Source organism: Vicugna pacos, chromosome 6 (genome assembly GCF_048564905.1).
Source record: "Vicugna pacos chromosome 6, VicPac4, whole genome shotgun sequence".
Classification (NCBI taxonomy): domain Eukaryota; kingdom Metazoa; phylum Chordata; class Mammalia; order Artiodactyla; family Camelidae; genus Vicugna; species Vicugna pacos.
In genome coordinates this window covers 81,941,027-81,955,229 of record NC_132992.1, presented here as the reverse complement: position 1 = coordinate 81,955,229, position 14,203 = coordinate 81,941,027, and the positions used below count along the sequence as shown (strand labels likewise).

The following is a 14,203-nucleotide window of genomic DNA, read 5'->3' as shown; positions in this document are numbered from 1 at the left end:
TGCATTGCAGTTGCTGGGCTGGCACCCTTCCGCCACTGAGCAGTGGAGGAGGAGACAGAGTGAGGCTCTGAAGGCTCTCGCAGGAACTTAGAAGCAGCTCCCTTTGGGTTCTGGAGCAGAATTCACATACACACTGGTGTGTCTCTCGGGGCATGGCTGGAAAAGCAGCAATTCTTTGTCTTATTTCCCTGTCTCATCCATCTTCTCAGCCTTTTAGTAGGGGGAAACAAAGTGTGGAAATGGAGTTCCAGAGAAGGTGACTCTGAAGCACCTGGGAAACTTGCACCTGCCTGAAGGTTTGAGAGGTCAGAATAGCACCATTAGATTAGCCTAAACAGAGTCTGCAGAGAACTCCCTGTAGGGTCAGCCTGTAGGGTCAGTGACAAAGCACTTGCCAACTCTTTTCATAGATCACAGTGGATCTCCAGGGATCTTGCCCTGGATCTCAGAGACATGGATGTGATAGTGGGGGATGCTGCTGACACAGGGTCCCCCAGAAGCCTCAAGGTGCCCTAGAGCGGCATGCATTCTGAGAGCAACCGCTCGTGTAGGCAATTAGGGCCATAGCAGGCCGTCTTGGGAATAAGGTTGACAGTCACTTTCTTAAGTAAAGTCAAGGATGATCTAACCCCACCTCATGGCACTAGACAGTAAGCCTCATGAAGGCAAGGTCCATCTCAGTCTTGTTCTTTGCCAGATCTCCAGCACCTAGCACAGTGATGGCACATAGACAGGGTTCAAGATACATGTAAAATGGACAGTGAGTGGACAGTAACATAAACTACTTCATGTCCAACACTGCTTCCTGCCGTTCATGCCTTCGTCTAGCAAGTATTTCTTGAGCATCTACTATGCGCAAGTCTCCGTTGCTAGGCATCCGAAGTAATTTGTAAACATTATTTATACTGGTACTTCGAGTAACCTATTGAAGAGCATCTCGACACCACCAGGTTCTTCGGGAGGCTGAGGTCCCACCGCAGGAAGCCCCTGTGCGGCTTCGGGGCGGGGGCGGAGGGCAGAGAGAGTCAGGGAACCGGGAACGAGCCAGGTTTAGCTTCTTTCCGAGAACATGTCTGGGGTTCCTTTGCACCTGCCCCTGCCGGGCCCTCGGGCTCCCGGGGCCGCCAGGTCTTGGCAACTCCCCTTTCCACAGGGACCGCGACGCCTGGCTCCAGCCCTCTCCGGGGCCTCCGAGCTGCGGCCCCAGCCGGGCTGCCGGTAGCTGGGGAAGGGACCAGGCGGCGCCTGGGGAGCGGGCTTGCCCGGGCGGGGAGAGCGCGGCCGACGCGGAGCGGTCCCAGAACAAAAGGCTCATGGCTGGCACCGGCCTCCTCCGAGCGCGCTGGGGACGTGGGTTCGGGGCGCAGGCGGGAGACCAAGAGCGGGAGGGAACTGGAGAGAAACCATGAAGTGAGAAAAGAAGGTGGGGGTGCACCCAGGGTGGGAGCGGTGCCAGGAGGTCATCCCAGGGGCAGAGGTCCGCAGGGGGGCCGCCGCGGCCCTTCCTCCGCCTCCTGCAGCGCCTTCCAGGCCAGCCAAGCGTGTCTCCGGCTGCAACTCCACGGAGCGCGCCGCGGCCGCCTCCGCGCCCGCCCGCCGGCCGGCAGAGCCAGTAAGTAGCGGCGCGCCTGCCTCCCGGTCCCCGCCTCACGGCGGCTTCCAGGCCGCCGCGCCCACGACACCTCCCGCCGCTGCGCGGGCAAGTCTGCAGGCGGCCGCTGCCCCAGGCTGGGCGCAGGGGGCCGAGCGCGCCTCTCCCGTCAGGCGCCTCCACCCACTGCGCGCCCTCCCGCGCGGCGCGGCTTCAGCGGCGCGCGGCGGGGAGGGTCGCCCTCGCCGCGCGCTCCCCGGGTGCCGCGCCACCCCTACGTCCAATGGCTTTCGGGGGGTGGGGAGCGGGGGGCGTCGCCCGGGGGCGAGGAGCCGCGGCCGGGGTGGGGCTTGTGCGCTCAGCGCGGCCGAGCGAAGCCGACGTGCCCGCCCAAGCGCGCGCCCGGGCGAGTGTGTGCGAGTGTGTGTGTGCCGGAGTGTGTGAGCACACGCCTTCGGGGGCTGGAGTGACACTGCAGTGGGCTTCTCCCTCGCGTCGTCCCTCCGGCTCCTCAGTCCCCAACCTGCCAGCACCGCGTTTGGGAAGCTGCTTGGGTCTTTCATCTTCCCGAGCCTCCCTCTGCATCCAGCCCTCGCCGGTCTTACTTTTCCTTTTTCCGCACCCCTCAACCGGTGCAAACACCCAAGCAGTCTCCAGTTCTCTCCTAAGCCAAATATTTTCCACTGTCCTTTCTCTGGGGTTCTTCCACGAGCCAGTCCAAGGCTCCCCCATCCTTGGAAATTGTTTTGTTGGACTGCTGTACCGAGGCGTGTAAAGCTTGAGGACTTTATTATTATTGTGATTCTTTTCATTTCCTCCCCTTCTGGGCAACGGAGCAATGAAATTTCCAATCGAGACTCCAAGAAAACAGGTGAACTGGGATCCTAAAGGTTGGTATTTCCTACTTTTGACCGCCCTCACCCGGCCTCCATCTCCCGCGTGTGCGCGCCTCCATGAGTGGAAGCTCCTGGCAGCGTGTGTCCTGAGGCTGGAAAATGCGCCTGGGAACTGCGGTGCCGGTGGGAGGGCGGAGGCAGCGTGGGTTCCAAAACTGGATAGCGCCTGTCATTATCACATAATCATTGTCCCTCCTGGTTTTGTTTTAAAACCTATTTAAAGATACACCAAGCTTGGTGTTTGGCTTGAAATTGCACCAAGTGTCGGTATTTGCTTCTGACTTTGTGTGTTCGAGTGTGTGTGTATGTGTGTGTGTGTGTCCTTTGTTTCTGGTGATCTTTGTCTCTGGCAAGTGGGTGGGGTGCCTCCCCCTGGACCTGGAGATGCACCTCCTGCCCAGGGTGTCCTCAGTGGGAGAGGTTTCCTGGCAGCAAGTGGGACTCAGCTCTGCAGCAACAGTCCCTGGAGGTGGCCCTTCTCTATGGCATGCGGAATAATGAAGCCCACGGGGCCTTCTGAATCTTCGTGCAATCTTACTACCAAACCAGGCAGCTAGTTTGGCTCAGATCGGAGTAGAAGCGGGAGGGGGGAGTGGTTTTCGAGAAGGGTGGGGCTGGTAAGGGCTGGGGAGGCGGGAGTGTGCCCGCCTGAGTTAACAGTATCGTTTGCAAGCTCTTAGGACTGTTGGACGGTGTCCCTTCAGCGCAAAAGGGAGTGATTTAGACAGGTTTCTGTGCCTGGCATTGGCCACTGCCTGTAATTAGCATACAGATGTTACTCCTCCTGAGTGATCAGTGTGGGAGAAGAACAAGTTGAAACCTCGTGTCCAGTTTTGACAAGAATGCTTTTGCTTTTGTCATGCTTTTGACAAGCATTTCTCTTAGCTCATCTGAAGGCTGAGTTGGGCAAGGCAAAGCCTCTGAGCGACTTGGGGTTGAATTTCTTTATTTGATGTGTGTGTTCAGTGTTCTCTGTGAGTGTATTTCTTCTTTTCTCCAAATTGGAAAAGAGGAAACCCAGTCATTCGTTGAGTAAATGTCTTGGAAACTGGGTACTGAAGACAGTGAAGAGATGTTGCCTATTCTCAACACTGAAGCTGTTCTACCTTAAATAGAACCTAGACCTTCTATTTTGCCTCTAAATCTCTGGAAATATGGAAGCGTGCCTTTTTTTTTTCTGTTTGTTTGCTTTTTTGGGGGGGGGGGAGGAATCCCTGCAATACATATTTATCGAACATCTACTACAAATCAAATGCTGCCTCAGGCACAGGAAATACAGTCAGAATAGTACAGACAAAAACTGCCTTCTTGGAGTTTATAGTCAGAGAGACAGACCTAAATCAGTCATTGCCCAGAGTTTATAATTACAAGTTTATATATGTTCCAAAAAAGAGCATCAAGGTTTTAAGAAAGTGTCTGATAGGAGAGACTGATGAAAACCAGGGGAGATGGGCAGTCAGGGAAGATAGTCTTTTGTTCTGAGAACTGGAGGATATGTAGGGACTAACTGGGTAATGAAGAGGGGACTGGCAGAAGAGGAAACAGCAAGCGCAAAGGCCCTGAGACAGAGGGAACATGTGTATTTGAAACTGAAAGGAAGTTTCCATATCTGGAGCAGAGAGCAAGAGGTTTTGAGATGTGGCTGGTGAATCCACGGGGTCAGATCCCAGAGCTTCGTGTTGCTGCTGGTAGGCTGGGGCTGTGGATTGGGGGATTTGCAGAGTAGTCTTTATCTTAAGCCATTGAAGTGTTTCAAGCTGAGGAGTGACATGATCTGAACTAAGTTTCAAAACAAGTGCTATGTGGCCCTCTTGTAGATGTGAGGGACCAGATACGATAGTGGTGTGGACCAGGGTGGTGGCTGCAGGGATGGAGAAATGGATGAAGTAGGGAGCTAGGGAGAGTACAGAATCTATAGGCTTTGTGTGAATGAAGGGTGGAGGTGGAGTATTCAGAATGACTGGGAAGGCAGCCAGGGCGGGACTGGTGTTAAGGGAAAACTCAGGAGTTCATCCCAGGACTTGTCGAGTGGGAGACGTCCCTGAGACATCGAAGAGGATGGTCAAGTGGGCAGTTGTCTAGAGTCAGCTCAGTATCTCCAAGGAGCTCTGCTAGGGAGGGCTGTGGGGCTGATTTTGTGAAGCTTGCCTTGGCTTTTCAAATACATTTCTATATAATCATCATTCTATCTATTTATGTCACAGTGATAAATACAGATAAATCCCATATTTTACAGCCTGAAACAGTGAAGAAACATGCAAGTAGTATCTCGAGTCACAACCAATGGTGCTAAAAATGAAAAAAAAAAACCCAATAAAACCCCCAGCATTCAATGAGCAATCATTGCCTGCCAGGTGTTTTATGTACAGTTATTTTCACAATACTTATCTGTCATTGTCCCCATTTGACACTTGACTGCCATAAGGACGCCACTGAGCTGCCTTCCAGTAATGTGCTCTGACTTCAGGCACAGTTGTTCCTGGAGTTGGAGGGGTGACAACAGTCTTTCGTAGGCAGGGGCTGGAGGCAGGAGGAGAACGGGACATCAGGGTGCCAGATCTCACACCGGTATAGAATTCTGTGCCAGGCAGTGTCTAGTGCCTCACATATATTAATGAATTGATTAAATTATTCATTATTATTTAACCAGAAGGTTAATTTATTTAATCTTGATTTAATCTTAGAAGGAAGATATGATCCTAAATTTATAGGTGAGGGAATTGGGAAACAGAGAAGTTGAGTAAATTATCCAAGGTCACACAGCTACTAGGTGGTGGGGTTAGACTAGAATATGGGCCCTTTAACACTCTTCCAGTCTGTCTCCTGGGACCTCTGGCTGCTGCCTGGTGAGGTTCTCAGAGCTCAGGGACTGGAGAAGATTGTTTCTAGGAGGAAGAGAATAAGAGAGAGGAGGAGGAGGAGAAGGGGGAGGGGTGGAGAAGAGTGAGGCAGTGAATCACTCACTCATTTCTTTCTCCATGAACTCATCTAGCCAAACAGCGGCTCTCCAACCTGTGGGTGGGGGGAAGGCGGAGGGTGCCAGTTACTGGCCACTGGACAGACACTGGGGCTGTTCTTTGGAAGTTTGAGTTTACATAGATCAAATATGTTTGGTAAGGGAAAGATGAAGGGGAACCTTAGCGTTATAACAGAAAAGAGGAGGGACAGTTTCTTAGGATTTGGGTGTTAACAGACTTGTACCTTCAGGCAGCTGTGCTCACAGATTTTGGAAGGAAGTTGTAATTATGATGTTTTGCTTGCAGCCCCACTACCTGCCATTTAATAGCACAAAACGAAGGTGGTTGGAGAACAGATTGTTTTTGATTGCACTTGGGTGAATTAGGCAAAGTGCTGTTAAGAGGTTTAGGTGCAAAAATAAGACCTAAGGGTAAATTGATTATTCTCCGGTGAGCGATGGCCTTCTTTCATATTTGTAAAGCTAAGCCTTCAAACACAGTGGCTGTTTGTGGAGGACTACATAAAAGTAGTCTTGGCTTTCAGAGCAGAACTTATGTGCATTTTAAATCACTGTGACCACTTGTTGATGATTTCCTGCTGAAAATTGGGATTGGCTAGCTGCTTTTATGTATGTTAAGGGCTTCAAAAATTAATCAGATCAGCAAACAGTACCTCCACAAATTGAGGCAAGCAGATCAATAGGGCATAAAACACTCTGAATTTGGGGGCAAAAGAATTAGTTTCTAAAATGAGCTGTAGCAGTAATGAGCTGTGTGACTTTGGGCTGCTCACTTAGCCTCTCTGAGCTTCACTTTCCTCCCATGTTCAAGGAGGCCATTGACATGGCGTCTTTGACCCTGTCTTTTCAACATCCCCCTTGATCTGACCTTTGGACCACTTGGCTTCATGTTGTTCCTCAAATAGATCAGATGTGTTCCTGTCTCAGGGCCTTTGCACTTACATTTTCCATTACTTATAAATGTATGTTGGCATGGCTGACTCCTTTCCATCCTTTCCATCTCAGTTCAAATATCACCTTGTTAGCAAGGGCTTCCTTGTCCCATCTGAAGACCTTGCCTCATTCCCCAGGTCTGTCACTTTCTATTATGTCACCTGCTCAGTTGTCTTCCTGGTACTTGTCATGATCTGAAACCATCTTACTTGCTCATGGGTCACATTTGATGCCAGCCTCCCTCGCTGCTAGGACAGACCAACCAGGAATTTCCCTGCCTTGTTCACTGTCCTATTTGCAATGCCCTGGGTGGTGCCTGGCACCTAGTGGAAGCTCAATAACTTTTTTCTAAATGTTTGTAGGGATGTAGGGATGGATCAAACAGGATCTCTAAGGCTTTATGCATGATGGAAATTCCAGCACTATTTGAAGCTACAAATGGCAAAGTACACATAAGAATAGGATAAGAACACCCCTAAATAATGGGATATCCTTGCAAGCTCCCAGCTCTGCAGAGCCTCCAAGAGACTGTTTTCCTTCTGTTCTCCCTTCACCAGGAGCCGGGGAGGTGGGGGCAAGTGGTTGGGCAGATGGAGCCTGACAAAGTCATGGTTGGTGTCCAATTAATAATTTGGCTTTCATTGGTCAATGGTGTGTAGCTCTTTTTAGGTATTCCACTTAAGAAAGAAGCAAAGCCTTAGAGCTGGAGCTGGATTTTTTTTTTTAAAGCTGCATTTTCAAAGCACAGTTTAATGCAAAATTCCAGAGAGGCCTGTATTGTATGTGTATATCACCCTTCAGTTTACAGGACGCTTTTTACAAATTACCTCATTTGTTCTTTAAACAACCCTATTTTGGTCAGTATTGGAGTCGTAGATTTACAAACGGGAACAGAACAAGTAAAGGACTTATCTGTGGGTCCAAGGCCGCAAACAGACAGAGCTGAAACCAGCCCAGGCCTTCTGATGCTTACATCCAGGGCAATTTTCCTCCTTTCCAGGATTTTCGTTCATTCCATGCTCTCCCACTCCTTCCTATCCGAAAGGGTATTCAGAGGTTTCTCTGAGAGATTTAGAGTAAGAAGGCTCTCGGTTGATCAGTGAGTCCTTCGGCGATGCTGTTTTCCGCAGGTTGTCCTTACACTTTACCCCATGAGTTCAGTTGAAGACCCTGGGATCCCGCTTCTGCTCCTCTGGCTGAAAAGAGAATTCTTGTCTCTTACGAATATGAGCCACACTCAACTTGTAAGGTCACTTGAGTGCAACTTTATTAATGTGTTTTCAAACACACATTTGTATAGCTTAGCTCTTCTGGAAAGAAAATCATCTATTTTGATTTAATATCCAACTTTCAGGAGATCAGCTTTCCAAAAGGGATTAATAATGTGCCAAAGTCACCACAATTATCCTAGAAAGTAAAGAGGAAAGATGTTCCAAAGACTGTCTGGGCCAAGACTTGGTTCAGGCTTCTTTTCCAGCAGTGCCTGGGGGAACTGCATCACCCTTTTGCCAATCCCCGTGATCACTGAGTAGAAAGAACACTGGGCAGGTTGACTTTGCTGTTCTAAAACATCTGTACTTTGGCTCTGGGTGAGTCTGCTCAGACTGTCATAACAAAATACTATAGAATGAGTGGCTTGAGCAACAGAAGTTCATTTTATCACAGTTTTGAAGACTGGAAGTCCAAAACCAAGATGCTAGCAGCGTTGGTGTCTGGTGAGAGTTCTCTTCTTGGGTTGCAAATGGCTGCCTTCTTGCCATGCCCTCCCATGGTGGTGAGAGTGCACTGTTGTCTCTTCTTCTTAAAGGGCGCCAGCCCTCTTGAATTGGAGCTCCACCTTTATGACCTCAATTAACCTTAATTACCTCCGAAAGCCCCTATCTCCAATTTAAGGTTTCAATGTATGAATTTTGGTGGGGGGGAAGGGGGACGGGACACAATTGAATCCATAGCAGCCTCTAAAAGAGCATCTTCTTAAATCAGATGCATTTAAAAACCAATTCCCATCTTGCCCCAAATTAGGAAATTTTACCGACAACTGAGATATGGTATTTAACACAGGCACCGTGCTAGGGGCCCACTGTTGGCAAGAGAAAAGGTTTTCGAGGTAGTGGATTCATTTTGCTTTTAGTCCACGGGGAGTTAGAGAGTTTAATGAAGAAGTAGAATAAGCCATTTTGCTGAAAGCTGATTAAGAAGTTTCAGTTTGGACAGCTCCCTTGGCTGAAGTGGCAAGTGACCATCTCTGCTGTCCTCAGAATCTGTTATAAAGGGCACTTACTGGACCATCCAGTCGGGTTAGAGTTGGTGAGGGGCTCCACTCTGCATGACTTGGTTATGGAATCTCCCTCAGCGTGGCACCAGCACCACGTTGGTTACACCCCCCTGGCAGGTTTCTTACATAGGTCAGAGGGACTGTCCACTTCCGGGCTCTGGTCCTCGTGGTACTCTCAGAGGAGACTTTACTGTGTCAGACTCATTACTGTTACTGAGGATGGAGAAACAAGAACCTCATATTTACTTCCTAGCACATTTATTTGTGGTTTGCAGACACAGTTTGAGATTTTTTTTTTCCCCTCATAAGTGTCTGGATTGGGTACTATGAATTGAAAATGAAATCTGATGTTCTAATCCTCTATTTAGGGTTGGGGTGGGGTGTACTGAGGGCCAGAACCATCGACAGGAGAGGGCGTGGTCATGAGGGGAAATGCTTTCTCTTTTTACACTATTCCCAGAGCCGGGAAACAGGGAGTGATGGGTATAAGATGTTGTATGGAGGGGTAGGTGGGCAGGATTTCAGGGGATTCCAGTTTCTGTTCCACCAATAACTGTACTTTCTTTTTCCATGGAGGGAACCTTGAAGCAGAGTAGAATCTGACGAAGCATAGGATTTGTAGAGTCAACCACTGCCACACACAAATCACGTGATCACAGGAAACTTCCTTATGCCTCCCTCCCTTCCTTTTTCCCTACTTCCTTTCATTCTCCCCACTCCCCCACTGTTCCACCCTGATTTCTACAGAGCTCTGATCTCAATTGCTGTCTCTTATGCAAAGGATCCTGTTTTCATTCAACTACCCAATGTTGGGGTGGTGGTTCTGTCTACAGTTTAAAAACGGATACTCATTGCAAGATTTGCTCAAGTGATGGAGGAGAATCTGAAAATCACGGTGCCCTCTGCAGAATGGGCTAAGATGCCAATATTGGTAATTCTGACATATGAACTAGCAACAGTTTTACTACCAGGAAATGAGATTCTAATATGTAAGCAGTCCTGTGGGTTGTCAGAATAACACATCAAATATTTTAGCAGGATAAAGACAAATAGTGTACCTTACCAAATTTAACGTGACGTGAGCCTGACAGGCTGAACAGAGATTCTCAGGACCACGTGCTATTGGGCCATTGAACATTCACGCCACCGGTTGAGAATGTTGCTCTAAGGCCAAAGGCATTCATTTCTCATAGTGGAATCTGAGGCCACGTGGGAAGTAGTTAGAGTAGATCTGGTTCAGCATATACCTCCTTAAAATAGCTTGACAGGCATATATGCATGTTATGTTCATTTAACCTAGCCTCTGGGCTGGCTGCCACCCTCTGTACATCATAGGAGCCTAGGGTGGGGGGATGTAGGTTCCAGTGCCAGCTCTGCCACTCTTATGGAAAAGGAGAGAGCTGGGATGTTCATCGCTAAGGTCCCTTCATGCCTGACGTCTTAGATCGCCTGGGTCCCAGTTTGAGCTACATCACTGCCTAGTGGCTGATTTGGGCAAATTACTTTGTTTCTTTGTGAACTGGCCTCCTCATCTGTAAGGTGGAGATGGTGACAGCCTCTACATCCTTGGTTTGTTTTGTAGATTAAATGAAGTGATAAATGCAAAGCTCTCAAAAGAGTGGTGTCATGTCATAAGGGCCCCCTGAGTGGTACCTGCGTCATGTTATCACAGGTGCAGGGCCCCTGTTGTGCAGAAGTCAGGGAAGGCTCCAGCTCCCAGCCTCTTCAGAAGCAACTGGTCTGCTGTCCGCATCATTTGGGAGGGTGGCCTATTCCCGAGCCCCCTCCTTCCTGGGGCTCTTTTAGGCTCCCCATATTCTTATGCCAGGTTTAAAAAACCTGGGCTGTTCTGGTCAAACCAGAGAAAAGAACAGAGGAAAAACATAGTTTGGAATCATAATACTTGAGTCTAAGTTATTGTTCTACCAATTTTATTGGCTGTGTGGTCTGGGGCAAGTCACTTAACCCTTCGGAGCCTTAGTTTTCTCCCGGGTGAAATAAAGAGCACAGTCACGCTTGCTTCACATTTGCTGAGATGATCAAATGAGATAGTAAATGTGAACAAACTTTTTAAACTTAGGTTCTAGACCAGCATTTCCCAAAATGTGTTTCATGAGATACAAACTAGTCTCATCAGATGCTCTGTGAAAAAAAAATGGTTTCATGGTCATGTCAGGTTACAGAATGATGTGTGCTTTCCTTCCTGGAGAGTCAGTATTGCTGTGTAACAAATATCCCCAACATTTGGTGACTTGAATCAATGCTAAATGTTTATTATCTCACAGTTTCTATGGACTAGGAATTCAGGAACAGATTATCTTGGTGGTCTGACTAAGAGTCACTCAGAGGTTGTGGTCATATGTTGGCTGGGGCTGCTGTCATTGAAGAGCTTGATTGGGACTGGGGGGATCTGCTTCTGAGATGGCTTGCTCCTGTGACTTACAAATTGTTGCTGTTTGTTGGGGAGAGACCTCATTTCCTGCCAATGTGAACCTCTCTGCAGGCTGCTTGAGTATTCTCATAATGTGGCTGGCTTCCTCCAGAGTAAGCCCTTCAAGAGAGAGCAAGGTGGAGTTGAAAGCCTTTTATGACCTAACCTCAGAAATCATATATTGTTACTACCACCACACTACTATTTTTTTTCTTCCAGTTTTGTTGAGTTATAATTGGCATAAAACACTGTATTGATTTTAGATGTATAACATTATAATTTGATAACTTTATCTATTGTCAAATGATTACTGTAATAAGTTTAGTCAACATCCATCACTTCACATAGTTACAATTTTTTTAAATGATGAGAACTTTTAAGATCTACTCTCTTAGTAACTTTCAAATACACAATACAGTGTTGTTAACTATAGTCACCATGCTGTACATTTCACCCCTGGGACTTACTTATCTTATGGCTGGAAGTTTGTATCTTTTGGTCACCTTTACTCATTTTGCCCACTCCCCAGCCCCTGCCTGTGGTAATCTCCAATCTGTTCTCTGTTTCTATGAGTTTGGTTTTTTTTAGATCCCATATATATGTGAGATCACCCAGTATTTGTCTTTCTCTGACTTATTTCACTTAGCACAATGTCCTCAAGTTCCATCCATGTTGTTGCAAATGGACTTGCTACCTCATTCTTTTCATTAGATGGGAGTCACTAAATTTAGTCCACATTTGAGGAGGAGAGGTAATTAAGCTTACTTTGGAAGGGGGGATGTCAAAGAATTTGAGGACATATTTAAAATCACCATAAACATTTCCCCCTATTGCTTTTTGACTATGTACTAAGTGGTAGGCACAGTGCAAAGTACTTTAGAGTCGTAATCTCGTATAGTCCTCTTAATAGTTCAAAGACACAGGTGAAATGATTCAGTGAGGAGGCTGAGGACCGCAGAGCTTAAGCAACTTGCCCAAAGTTACCTTGGAGCTCTGTGACTTGACGCCGGGGGTTGTTAATGCTGGAGCTCTCACCTCTATGTCATACACCTCCCCTGATAAGTCTGCAGTGCAGAAACCAGGTTGATTTTTGTTTCCCACTTACCCACAGAACGTGAGCCATTGAACTCCACTTACCCCTCTTACCATCCACTGCTTGAACTGGTGTTTTAGAAAGACAGTGTGTATGATGATGATTTATATACAATATGAATAGATGGTCTTATACTACATCCTAGTAAACCAACCAGTCTACACAGGTTGTTCAAATACAAAAAGCATCTATTGAACCTGTCTTGGGTGGACACTAAGCTATGTGTAGATCTATAAAGAATTCACTAAAAAAATGACTGCACGAGGCGGGGTGGGTATAGCTTAAGTGGTAGAGGGCATACTTAGCATGCATAAGGTCCTGGGTTCAATCCCCAGTATCTCCTCTAAGAATAAATAAACTTAACTACCACCCTCAACCAAAAAAAAAAAAAAAAAAAAAAAAAAAAAAGGACTGCACCGTATACCCTATTTCTTCTCACTGTGAAACCAGAGGTTGACAACTCCAGGGCCCACTTTTTTTTTTACAGATGGCCCTTCTTTGACAACCCACTTCCTTTACACATTCCAGGACTGAAAGCCAGCCTCCTTAGATAAAGCCAGAAGAGCAGGTCATCCCGCAGGCTGGGCAGTAGGAGTGTCAGGGAATGGGTGTCTGTATGGTGTGAGGGACGCACAAGACAGAATGTAGCCAAGATGGCAGGGACATGTGCCTGAGGTGATGGCCTGGCTCACAGGGAGAAGCCTCTCTCTGTCAAAATTGGAGTCAACATATATATATATATATATATATATATATATATATATATATATTACCACTTTGTTACTTTTCCTGAACATTCTTGAAGAGAAAATGATTTCCAGGAAGCAAGATGCATTTGAAGCCTGGGAGGTTCCCACATTTCCAAACACTGCGTGCCTGGACTATTCCTGAGGTGATTGTATAGTGTGAGGACGGTTCTGGAGCTCCTGTGTCCTGGGCAGAGGAGAGTGAACACAGTGTCTTTTGAGTGCCACCATGGGCTTTGTGGACTATGTCGCTTCCCCCACGAAATGGCAAATAGAGGCCCTAGGACACGGTGAGAGTGGGTTGAATGAGGCTGCCCGAGGGCCCGTCACATTCCAGAGCCAACTCTCATGGCGTCTGTAACCATAGCAACCACTGGGCTGAAGAATTCCAGGATGCAGATATGCCATTGTACCCACCCTCCGGTTCTGTTTTTTACCCCTTTAGTCCTTCCTCCAGGAACTACCTCCACCCTCTGCCTCGACCCCCCACCCTCACCCCCAAACAGTGACTGACTCTCAGGGTGACTCTACACTGGTGATTTTAACTTCTGACTGATTTCTTCACTTCCTCGGGCCCCATCTCCAATTCCTGGACCTACAACAAACTCACTATGACCCAGGCTAAGCCACATACACATAATGTCCTCATGTTTCCATTTTTACTATGAGAAATTGGTCCTAGTCACGGAGTGTACGTCCTCTAGATTAAACTGTACTTGTGCATAATGGTGGTGGCTCCCAGCACTCATTGTTTTGAATAAGCTTTGTGCACTTACCGTCTGGCTTAGATCTTAGATTTTGGAGGGATGTGTTATAAAAGAACAGAGAAAGCCAGCGAGGGACAGTAAAGAGACCACTGGTCTCTGGCCAGGAAACTGGGACTGTGGTCTTGTCTAGAACATGACATGTGGCCTCATGGTGGCACAAGGGTGGGGAGGTGGGTGGCGGCCAGTTGATCCAGAGCATAGTAGGTCATATGAAGTAGTATTTTTTCTTTCCTGAAAATAATGGGAAAGTACCGAACTGTTTGAAGCAGGAGGGATGACACTATAAGATGTGTATTTTAAAGATTATCTAAACCACTTATAAATGGAAGGACTGGTTCAGCAAATGTTTATGGAGGATACTTACTGTGTGCCAGGCATGGTTCTGGGAGTGGGACTCAACTGGGGAGCTCTGTGTCTTCTTATAGGAATCCCAGGAATTTTTGAAAAATATGTAGGTGGGCAAAAAAGCCTCTTCTTGTTGTCTTTGGTTTTCA

The 14,203-nt window shown here is 47.5% G+C and overlaps 1 protein-coding gene across 1 annotated transcript in view; it reads left to right on the top strand.

The window, feature by feature from the left end:
• Positions 1 to 1,505: 1,505 nt before the first annotated feature.
• Positions 1,506 to 14,203, top strand: part of KCNK10 (potassium two pore domain channel subfamily K member 10) — a 127,463-nt gene continuing 114,765 nt past the window's right edge. The window contains exon 1 of the mRNA XM_072963550.1: positions 1,506 to 1,612. Coding sequence (XP_072819651.1) covers position 1,612 — 1 coding nt within the window. The 5' untranslated portion in view covers positions 1,506 to 1,611. The remainder of the gene's footprint in view (positions 1,613 to 14,203) is intronic.